The 11,747-nt window shown below is 49.3% G+C and overlaps 1 protein-coding gene across 1 annotated transcript; it reads left to right on the top strand.

The window, feature by feature from the left end:
- Positions 1–3,291: 3,291 nt before the first annotated feature.
- COMMD4 (COMM domain containing 4) lies at positions 3,292–8,843 on the top strand. The gene is made up of 8 exons (XM_061394791.1): positions 3,292–3,398; positions 6,762–6,833; positions 7,058–7,123; positions 7,317–7,356; positions 7,640–7,759; positions 7,925–8,005; positions 8,301–8,477; positions 8,563–8,843. Exons 1-8 carry the CDS (start codon positions 3,396–3,398, stop codon positions 8,601–8,603), a joined length of 600 nt encoding a protein of 199 aa, XP_061250775.1. The 5' UTR covers positions 3,292–3,395; the 3' UTR covers positions 8,604–8,843.
- The last annotated feature ends 2,904 nt before the right edge of the window (positions 8,844–11,747 follow it).

Raw genomic sequence — 11,747 nt, 5'->3', positions numbered from 1 at the left:
CCAGTTCCCCTTTCAGCAGCCTCCTAGCAGAGAACCTGGTGTGAGGGGTAGCGGGTACAAAACCCAGTGTTTTTGGAAGTCAGGAGAAGCAGACTGGATGGACCCGGGGTGTGTGTGGGACTTGGAGAGGGAGTGCAGAGCTGCTGTGGGGGCTACAAGGGAGTGGCCAGTCTCAGTGAGGTCAGTCCCTGGTCCTTGGGGTCCCCCTGGCCCACAGCTGTGGCTGTGCTGTGCAGTGTGGGGAGGCCCTGGCTGAGGGTAAAGGTGCACGGGGACTTATCTGGGACTGGCCCCTGACCCAGCCCGAGCCACTGACCCTGGGCCTGCACCCCTAGCCCCTCAGACCACCCCAGAGAGACACTCACCTTCAATGCGGGGCTGCATGAGAGCGGCAAGTGAGAGAGAAAGGCAAGGTGAGCCTCGGCGTTAGAAGCCAAAAAAATCACCTCATGGCCAGAGGCTGGACAGGAATCCCATGATGATCTGTGGGGCAAGAGGGGGGTCTGCAACTAGCCGGGGTTCCAGAGTTCTGGCCAGGACTACCCCCTTACTCGCTCAGGAACGTGGGCTGACCCTCCCAGTGCTGATCTGGGCTTTCTCTCAGGCAGACAGATGAGATCCATGCTTGCCTGCTTGCCTCCACCTCCTTATGAAGCCTTCCTCTCTCCACCTGCGGGGGGTGTGGGGCTGGGATGAGCAGGTGTTCACCTGTGGGCTTCTGACTCCGCTGCCCCAGGTGGGTCTGGAGAGCCTGGTCTATACGCAATGTCCCAGCGCCCTCCACTACCACCTGGCCATCTTTTCTTTGTTACTGGGGACCATCTCATGCCTTGCAGGCTGCTTAGCAGTGTTCCTGGCCTCTGCCCTCTGTCCTCTGGATGCCAGAATTCTATAGTTGTGACCACTAAAAATATCTCCAGACATTATCAAATATCCCCTCGGAAGGCAAAATCACCCCCGGTTGAGAAGCCCAGGCCATAGCACCTCTAGGATAATGCTGGGTCATAATGAGAGTGCATTACTGCTCCTGACTGGAAGGGCAATACATCTAGTATTAGAATATAGTATCTGTGTACTCCTGTCCAAGGCTAGTATATGAGTATACTGTATCAAAGTTTAATTTGCAAAAAAGTGAAAAACATGACTTTCATACAAGTGGAGGAAAGCATGTCAAATATTTAATTAATCAGGGAACAGTAAGATGGTAAAGCTAATTCAAAGAACTTAATAAAAAATCTTTTGGCCACACGGCATGTGGGACCTTAGTTTCCAACCAGGGATCCAACCAACACCCCCTGCATTGGCAGCACAGAGTCTTAAACATTGGACCACCAGTAAGGTCCCCAAGGAACATTTTGAGAAGTTTTTTTTTTTTAATTGAAGGATAATCACTTTACAGAATTTTGTTGGTTTCTGCCATACATCAACATGAATCAGCCATAGGTATACATATTTCCCCTCCCTCTGAACCTCCTTCCCATCTCCCTCCCCACCCTACCCCTCTTGGTTGATATACAGTCCCTGTCTGAGTTTCCTGAGTCACATTCTCATTGGCTATCTATTTTACATATGGTAATGTAAGTTTCCATGTTACTCTCGCCATACTTCTCACCCTCTCCCCCACCCCCCTGTCGTGTCCTTAAGTCTGTTTCCTATGTCTGTGTTGAAAAGTATTCTAGTGCACAGGCAAAGGCATTTCAAAGTGTGTGCTGAGAGACAAAAACCTGATAATTACATATGGGGCAATAAAATTGTAATCTTTGGGGTTATCTTTTCTACTGGACAGAAAATCATGAGTTAACATGTAATTTCTCAGGTACATTTTCCTACATTAGTGGCTTTCAAAGTGTAGTCCCCAAACTGGAAATCTCAGCAGACCAGGGAACCTGTTGGAAATGCAATTTTTCAGGTCTCATTCCAGAGCTAATTGATTAGAGAAACTCTGGGGGTGGAGCCTAGTACTGTTGTAACAAGCCCAGCAGGTGATTCTTAAACACTCTAAAAGTTTGATAACTACTGGTCTAAATAGTCAAATAATCTTTATTTGTGAAACAAATCTGTTTGACAATACTCTAGTATGACATTAAAAGGACATGCCATCTGCCTTTTGCCTTATTTCCAAATTTAAATAAATTGTCTGTTTGATGTTTGCTGTTTTGTCTTTCAAATACCCTATCAACTTAGGGCAGTTTTCATCTATTACTAATTTTTTCTTCTTTTTAATAATGATTTCCTAAGTGTGTCAATTCATTTCTTCTTTTGGAACTATTCTTGTCCTCTTAAAAGAAAAAAAATTTTTGATATTGCAACACTATTGATTTCATTGTACTGATGTTCATGATTTTTAAAAAGATTTTTTTAAGTGTGATCAATTTTAGCAAGAATTAATTTTCCATCTGTTTCTATTTATGGAGTGGTTTAATTGTCAGGGGCTCTATCTGTCCTTTCATAGCTTGAAAGGCTGCAACAACAAAAAACAATCAGGGCCTACCGTATAGGTGAGAGGCATAGAAATGAAGAGAGAAATCAAACTTTTCAATTTCTTTTTTGGTCATTAGTTTATACTCTAGTGTATTTTTGTTGTTGCTATCTTTTGTTTGTTTTTATCTATTTAAGTGAATACTGGAAACTTAAGTTTTCCTGGTCTATTCATTACCTCAAGTTCACCAGTAAGCAGACTAATACAATTTAAAGCAACATTTTCCTCTCCCATTAGATTGAGAAAAATTAAGATAAACAGCTCATGCTGGTGAAGCTGCAAAAGCATTCTGAGCATGTCAACTCTTACAGGCTTTTTGCTATCCAACTAAAGGGATTCATCAAAATGAAATAAAATACCCAGGCGCTACCGGGCACTTGAAGGAGGTATCTGGGGTACTGGTAATGTTTCCTTATTTGGGTGTTGGTTACACGGGGCGTACGGTTTATGAAAATTCATTAAACTCTGTATTTGTACTATGTACAATTTCCTGTATGGGCATTCTACTCCAATAAAGTTTTACAAATATATCTTTTGCCACAACCCACACCTGTATAGTAAGGGCACTACTTTTGATGCAAAACATGGAAAAGACCTGAACACCACTGCAGAAAGGAAGGCCTCCCCTGCCTTAAAGAGAACAAATGAAACGGCTTCCACTCCCTCTTCCTGCTGCTTTGGTTCTGTTTTCAGTTAACCTGGGGGTTGGTGCTGGTCCTTTCCGGGGAAAGGTTCTGGTGACTGACAAAGGGACCCCGTGTTTCGCTCCAGCAACTCGAGGCTGGGCGACTCGCTCCCGCCTCGATCCCAGTAAGCCCCGCCCCAGGAAGCCCCGCCCAAGCACCACGTGATCGCTGCATCAGCTGACCCGGCGCGACAGGAAGGTGAAAGTCCTGGGCGCGGGCTTCCTGGAGCAATGGTGAGGGACGAGGGTTGATACGAGGCTGTGGTTGCTGAGGGCGGGCATGGTAGGACCCCAAATTCCCCCGCCGCTGCTGCGGGAAGGAGATGGGAAATCTGCCCGGGCCGCGGAGCGGACACTTGGGTGCGGTCGTTAAAGCCGAGGGTCTGGTAAAGAAAAGCCTCCCTCCATCCTCCTCCAGCAGGGCGGGACGGCAGGCTTGGAGTGTCTTGACTGGAAGGAAGGGCCCGAACTCTCGGGGGCAGGAGCTGGGGCTTGTCTCTCCAGGCTTTTCTCTGCCCCTGAGTAGGACGTCCCGAAGACGCCCACCTCCCAGCCTTCCTGTGGAACTTGGAGGAAAACTTGCTGACAATTTCGCTCAGTCTTCTGCACTGTTAGGAAATCCCTTTGCTCTTCCCAGAGGCAGAAAAGAGTATATACGGGGTGGAAACTTCTCAACTTATCCATTCATTCATTCCTTTAACAGATTGTGAGTGCCTACTGTATACCGGGACTGTGCCAGGCACTAGGACTTGGGCTGCAGGAGGGAAGGGCAGAGTTGGAGGCTTGAATGGGCAGTCATAGTTAAGACCTGAGCCGGGAGGGACTAAACTCATCTTGTGCATAGCGCCAGAAGGCTTCCCAAGGATGACATCACCTGAGGGCCTGCGAGCCGGGAAGAAAGCTTGCTGGGGCAGAAAGAAAGCAGCTAGTGTACCAGGAATTGGGAGGCATGGAAGGGGGCTGGTGGGAGGCTGTATCTTCAGATAGGGGACAGCATTCAAAGACTTCAGGTGAGTGAGAGCTCACCTGAAGGAATGAATGCATTTCATCACCTGGAAGAGTAGAAACTAGAGGCTAGTGAACGATGAGGCTCGACAGATAAGCAAAGACCACAGCTTGCTGGGTCTTGAGAGGAGTTTGGACTTTTTAAGAAAGGGCGTCAGGGAAATGAGGAAGAGCCTTTCAGCTGATTTGTTGAGGGAGGAAGAGGGGAACAGCCTGGGGCAGCAGACACTCCCCTACCCAGGAGATGGTAGTGACTTGAGAGAGAGTGGAGATAGAAGTGGAGGAGATCAGTGGGGCTCAGAGACTAAATGCATGAGGGAGAAGGGAGAGGGAGGGAGCTGGGTTTGGTTCCCAGGTACTGGTGCTCAGTGGTGGTGGGACAGGTAGGGGCAGGTTTCAGAGGGAAGAGAACCAGTCAGTGTGACACATGCTTAGTGAGGCCTCTAAGCGACCAGGTGCACCAGGTAGGAGACAGTCTGGATTTAAGGGTCTGGAGCTCAGAAGAGAATCTACAATACGATGGCGGTTATAAATTCGGGAGTCGTCAGCAGGATGATGTGTCTCAGCCACAGTGTGAGTTCAGGAGAAAGGGCCTAGGACAGAACCTAGAGAAATGTTGGTATTTTAAGAAGTTACACAAGGAACACATTCTTATGGTAAAAATGTAAATAATACAGAGATGGTAGAAGTCAGAGAAAGTCCAGAGATGATAAAACAGTCCAGTGGGTAGAAGTCAGGGGCCCAGAAACTTAGGAAAATATTATATCTCAATTTTCACTAACTTCAAACTGAAATTTAATATTTCCTCCATTTATGAATGTTGGCAACAGACCTCAGTGTTATTAGCAGCACCTCTGACTTTGTCACTAATAGAAACCAGATATTTTCATGTCACAGCTGTTGGCATTATTTACATATGTATGCTCATTTCCAAATTACTGACATCACTTGAAACGTATGTCACATCACCAATTGGTTTTGAATATTTTGATAACTTTTTTTTCCCCCTGCCACACCATGTGGCTTGAGGGATCTTTGTTCCCCAATCAGGGATTGAACCGAGGGCCACAGCAGTGAAAGCCCAGGATCCTAACCACTAGGCCACCAGGGAACTATGTATTTTGATAACTTTTAATTAGTGTCTTTTACTATGTAGTTTTTCCTACGTACTTTATTCATTTGAAGACATTGTTTTGAGAGAGGCCTGTAGACTTCACCAGATGCCTGATGAGTCCATGCCACAAAACAGTTAAAAATTCCTGAAGTAGGGAAAGAAGCCCCAGACTTTCCTTAACACCCCACCACCTCACCAGCGGCCCCAGTGCCTTGCCTCAGAGTAATGACAGCAGGCAGCCTGCTGAGATCACCATTTGGGGGCTGGGGATGGGGAGGGGTGAGCCAGCAAATGAGACAGAGGCCAGACTAGAGGGAGAAATCCAGAAGAGGATGTTTCTTCAAGAAGGATGGGTTTGTGTCTGCTGTTGTGGATGAGCTAAGGAAGAGGAAGACTAGGTTTAGTAACAAAAGTCATTTGTGACCATGGCTAGAGGAATTCACTGGGGTCACATGTGATCAAGGGGGTGGCAGGCCAGAAAGGAGGACTGGAGGTGGAAGGGTCATGGAGCAGGTCTGAAGTGAACAGTGAACAGTGGGGCAAAGTAGAAGACATGGAGTTAATGGGGCTGCCTTGAGGGCCTGACAGAATCAGGAGAACGTGGGTTCACCGTGTCTCAAGTTTGCAGGCTTTGTTTCCAGTATCTGAAAGCAGCGCAGGTAAAGGTGTGGAGAGATGAACATGGACATTGTGTGCATTAGAGCTTTGCTGCAGAAACAGGGCAAAGGACAGTGGGTCAGGCGGGTGGAGGATATTATCAATATGTGGTTGACTGGACCTTGGATAAGTAATAAAATGTGATATGTAATAAACGCTGTGGAGATCAAAAAGGAAGAGAAGGAGCTAGGACGTGATGGTGAAGAGCTGTTTAAACGGCTTCTTTGGGATAAAATCAACATAAATCATACATGTGTAAATGTATGGTTCAATAAGTTTTGATGTGTATGCTCATGAAAACATTACCACGATCAAGATAATGAATACATCCGCTGGCCTTTCCAAATTACCTTGTGTGAGGGGCTATTTAAGAAAGCAAATAGTCAGAGAAAGCCCATCAGAATAGGTGTCATTTGGGCACAGACCTGAGTGACATGAGAGAGCAAGCCACGTTTAATTTGCAACAGAAGCAACAGGGAGGCCAGTATAGCTGCAGCTGGAGAGGGAAAGGAAGAGGAGGTGAGAGGATCATGGGTTCCATGCGGCACCCCCAGCGCTTACAGTGGGTTCTCCCACAGAGCAGGCACCCAGGCATGTCCGCAGAGCAGGTGAATGCCTGGGACACGCATCAGAACAAGGTTTGGTGGCAGGAAGAGACAGGGAGAGTGTTCTCTAAGCAGCCTGGTAGTAGGGGAGAACAAGTGGCCAGAGCTTGTCCATCTTATCAGGGAGCAGGAACCCTGCGGAGCAGTAGCGCGGGAGACACCTGGGCATATGTCAGCCCGCCCTGCAGCCTGACCACCTACCTCACTCTCTTGCAGCGGTTCCGATTCTGTGGTGACCTGGACTGTCCTGACTGGGTCCTGGCAGAGATCAGCACACTTGCCAAGATTGTTGAGTGCATGGGATCTTGGGGGCGGGGGCAGGAAGAGATTGCAGCTGGGGGCTCTTGGGGGGTGGAGGGTGGTGAGGTCTCTCTTGAGTTGGGGTCTCAGCCCTCTTGGGCCATTCTCACACGCTGTGTGACTGATCACGTGGCCAGCCCTCTCTGAGCCAGCCCCTCAGTGTGCCTGTGTGAGGTGGGTCAGTCTGACTGATATAAGGCCTCCCCCTCCAGTCCTCCGTGAAGCTGAGGCTGCTATGTGGCCAGGTGCTGAAGGACCTCCTGGGAGGGGGCATTGACGTGAGTACAGGACCCAGCCTGCCACGGTCCCATGACCCGGTGACCCCACTGCCCTGAAAGTGCACCAGACCGAGGTGGGTGGGTGATCAGCTCCCACCTTCCCTGGATACCTCGTGTCCGAACCATAGGGTCCAGGCCAGGGGGCTGGTGAGCAGGGGACCAGCCCCGCCCTGAGAGCCTCCTTTCTTCACAGTATGAGAAGATCCTGAAGCTTACCATGGACGCCAGGTTTGGTGAGCACCCCACTGGCTCCACAGACCTTTGGGTGACCCTGGGTACTCAGCCTGGGGCCTGGCACAGAGGCCCCTCCTCCGGCCCGCTCTGACCCGCTTGTCCCAGCGGAGGAGATAAGGGAGGAAAGCCACTGCCACCCCAGGGCCTCCACCAGCTCCCGGTGCGGCAGTGGCAGTGCTCGTGGCTTTAGGAGGCCTGGGGACTCTGAGCTGAAGATAGTGGGGTCACAAGGAGGTGTTTGGGGCCCCAGTGACACCCCACTCCACCCACGGCTCCCCCCAGAGTCAGGCGATGTGAAGGCCACGGTGGCAGTGCTGAGTTTCATCCTGTCCAGTGCAGCCAAGCACAGTGTGGATGGCGAGTCCTTGTCCAGCGAACTGCAGCAGCTGGGGCTGCCCAAAGGTACGGGGACGAGGGCAGGCAGGAGGGTGACCTGGGCAGAGGGCAGGCTGTGTGACCCTGGGACACACCTTGCCTTCTCTGGGCCAGGAGCCTGAGACCTGCGCTCTGAGCCACCTGAGCCCGAGCCCCCACCTGCTAGCTCAGGGGGCCTCCTTTTGTCCCCAGAGCACGCGGCCAGCCTCTGTCGCTGCTACGAGGAGAAGCAGAGCTCCCTGCAGGCACGCCTGCGGGCCTGCAGCTTGCGGGGTGAGTGCAGGGTGGGGCTGGGCTTCCTTCTGGAAGGCGCCTGTGGTTTGGGAGGTGTTTATCCTCAGAAAGGATACTTAACCACGTCACGTCAAGCAGTCACAGGGCTGGGATTCCTGGCTCCAGCCCGGGTTTCTCTGCTCTGAGACCTGCCCTGGGTAATCTGACTTCCTGGGTCAGAGGGATGAGAGCTCAAAGGCCACAGAGCCCTGGAGGGTTTGGGGCTGAGCCAAGGTGAGGGCTTGGGCCGCCTGGCTCCCCGGCCTGTCACCTCAATCCCCTCTCGGTCTCGCAGTGAACAGGCTGGTAGGCGTGGGCTGGCGGGTGGACTACACCCTGAGCTCTAGCCTGCTGCGCACCGTGGAAGAGCCTTTGGTACACCTGCGGCTGGAGGTGGCCGCTTCCCCAGGTGCCCCGGCCCAGCCTGTTGCCATGTCCCTCTCAGCAGACAAGTTCCAGGTCCTCCTGGCAGGTGAGGCTCGGCTGTATCGGGAGGGTAAGGGGCGCCCTGAGGTCCCGCCTAACTGCTGCCACCTGCCTGCCTCTCCCCACTGCAGACTTAAAGCAGGCCCAGACCCTGATGAGCAACGTGGGCTGAGAAGAAGAGCACAGGGCCCCATGTGGAGCTGCCCTCGAACTTCTCATTAGGGGGTGGCCCCAGCTCCAGGACCCTGAGGGTCTGGTCTCCTGGATCTCTGGCTTCCTAGGTTACCACCTGAGAATCCAGCCTGGGATCCTGAGAACACTTCCAGCATTGCCTTCCCTCCCCTGTGAAAGGCACTTATCAATGGTTTTCCTGAGAAGGAAGAATAAACAGAAGTGGGAAAAGTGTAAAGAAGTGTGCGCGTAATTTCTTTAGGGTTCAGATCAGAGGTTTTCGTGACAGAGACCAAGTGATACACTGACCTATGGTCCGTTTTCTTTTCTCGGCTGCTGGCTGAGGCTGGTCAGGGGTGAGGCAGAATGAGGACCAAAACGAGACAGCTTGTCTTTAGACAGAAGAATCAGGGCTCCAGCTCCCGGTCCTAGGATGCTCTTGGCTGTGCCCTCTCTGTGCTGGCCTTGTCTTGAAGCTGGCAGCAAGTAGGTGGCCCCAACACCAGATGCCCCAAGTAGAGAAAGGAGAGAGCCCTTGGCTCCGTGTCATCTTCTCTAGGAAGAGAGAAGGCCCATGCCTGAACCACTCATTGGCAAGGGGAATGGGATAATGGGCTGAATGATTGTGACCCCACCCCTAAATTCCTATGTCCAAGCCCCAACCCCAGTGAGAGGGTTTTAGGAGGTGGGGCCTTCGGGAAGTAATTAGGTTCACATGAAGTCTTGAGACCTGCATGATGGGATTAGTGTTCTTATGAAAAAAGGAAGACAGACTCTCTCGCTATAAACATGTACTGAGGAAAGGCCATATAAGAACATAGCAAGAAAACAGCTGTCCCACAGAGCAGGAGAGAGCCCTCACCAAGAACTCATTCTGAGTTGAATGTGGACTTCACAGTCTCTGGAACTGTGAGAAATACATGTCGTTTAACCCACCCAGTCCATGGTATTTTGCTACAGCAGCCTGAACAGACTAAGACAAAGGGATTCCCAGGACTGTCTTAGGCCATCCAGGGCTGCTTGTAGAAAAGACCGATCCCAGGTCTGCAGCAGGGAGAGTATAGGGGGAGCCTAGAACATCTCAGGGTCCTAAAGTGAAAGTGAAGTCACTCAGTCGTGTCCGACTCTGCCTATTAGGCATGGACTTTAGCCTATCAGGCTCCTCTGTCCATGGGGTTTTCCAGGCAAGAGTACTGGAGTGGGGTGCCATTGCCTTCTCCAGGGGATCTTCCTGACCCAGGGATCGAACCTGGTTTCTCCCACATTGTAGGCAGATGCTTTTACCACCTGAGCCACCAGGCAAGTCTCAGGGTCCAAGGAAACTATTAAAAATGAGTCATATCAACAGGAGCCAGCTTGATCCACTGGCTAAAGATGGGACAATTTAAAGAGGTAAGGCCGGACTCCCCTCCTGGCTTCTGCTTCTGGAGAAATGGAACAGATGGTCTTTTCTCTGTTCCTCCCACTAAGTGCAGCTAAAAACCTTGGACTTTTATAAAACATAAGACTACGAAAGGTGATGAGACAGCAGACTGGCTAGGATCCTCAAGACCTGAAGAACAACACAGCAAAAAGTTCCTTAGATTTTGTTTCATGTATCCCAAGCTGAGTGATGGAGAAGCTGACTGCCTAGAAACACCAACACACAAAGGAAGCCCCGACAAAAGCCTGCTTTCTCTAAGCAGTGGACGAGGAAAAGGACAGTCCAGCAGCACAGAAAAGTTAGAGACAGTAAGGGCTGTCCTCCAGCCACACCCTGCGAACTGCAGTCCCCCTTCCACCCCTGCCTACAAAGGCTGAGTGGGAGCTTAGGCCCTACCCAAGCTGGCAGGAGGTGGCATAGCCCTTTCCCCACTAGCACCATGTCAGAGAAGGCCTGCTAAAAGAGAAGATTTAAATACAATCCAGTCTCGTAATACCCAAAATGTTTAGAATTCAATTTTAAAAAATCATTGTATCAAGAACCAACAAAATTTCAACTCAAAAAAGACAAATGTGAACACTAGAATGTCTCAGATGTTACAAGTCTATACTAAGGATTTTAAAGCAGCCATCTCCTCTATCTACAATATGATCTACAATATGATCCAGTAGTCCCAAGTAAAAATCTCAATGGGTGAACTTAACAACAGAAGAAAGCATGATTTGAAAAGATACATGCACTCCAGTGTACATGGAAGGACTATTAACAAAAGATCTAGTACTTGTGGTGTCAGAGTCCCAGAAGGTAAGGAGAAGGAGGGTAGAAACAGAGAAGTACTCCAAGAAATAATGACTAAAATTTTCCATAATATGGCAAAGGACACAAATGTATAGAGCCAAGAAGCTGAATGAACTCCATACAGGTTGAATCTAAAGAAATTTATGTCAAGATCCATCATAATCAAACTTCTGAGAACTAAAGAAAAAGAATCCTGAAGAAAGCTGAGTGCTGAAGAACTGATGCTTTTGAACTGTGGTGTTGGAGAAGACTTTTGAGAGTCCCTTGGACTGCAACGAGATCCAACCGGTCCATTCTAAAGGGGATCAGTCCTGGGTGTTCATTGATGCTAAAGCTGAAACTCCAATACTTTGGCCACCTCATGCAAAGAGTTGACTCATTGGGAAAGACTCTGATGCTGGGGGGGATTGAGGGCAGGAGGAGAAAGGGACGATGGAGGATGAGATGGCTGGATGGCATCACTGCTTCGATGGACGTGAGTTTGAATGAACTCCGGGAGTTGGTGATGGACAGGGAGGCCTGGCGTGCTGTGATTAATGGGGTTGCAAAGAGTCGGACACGACTGAGCGACTGAACTGAACTGAACTGAAAGACTAAAACAGTATTCTTTCAATAAGTGGGGGAAAAGTTAAAGATTTGGCAGAGAACAGATTTAGCTATTGAATGTAAAAAAAATCTATGAGTCCATAAAAGATAACTAACCCCTTTCCTGCAAAAAAATCAACCTTAATTTGTCCCCATTGGACTTTATTGCACCAAATTCTTAGTCTAAAAATTGATAATTGAAGAGAAGTGTTTCAGAATTTATCCTGTCTTTTTAGTATTTCATAATACCCAAATAACCCTAATCAATGAAATAAAGCTCTTTTTTACAGAAGAATTCAAGTTAATGTAGGGGGAATGACAGCATTAGAAAATCACCAT

The sequence above is a fragment of the Bos javanicus genome, chromosome 21 (assembly GCF_032452875.1).
Source record: "Bos javanicus breed banteng chromosome 21, ARS-OSU_banteng_1.0, whole genome shotgun sequence".
NCBI classification, from domain to species: domain Eukaryota; kingdom Metazoa; phylum Chordata; class Mammalia; order Artiodactyla; family Bovidae; genus Bos; species Bos javanicus.
The sequence above is the reverse complement of the archived record's forward strand: the minus strand, read 5'-3'. Positions and strand labels throughout refer to the sequence as shown.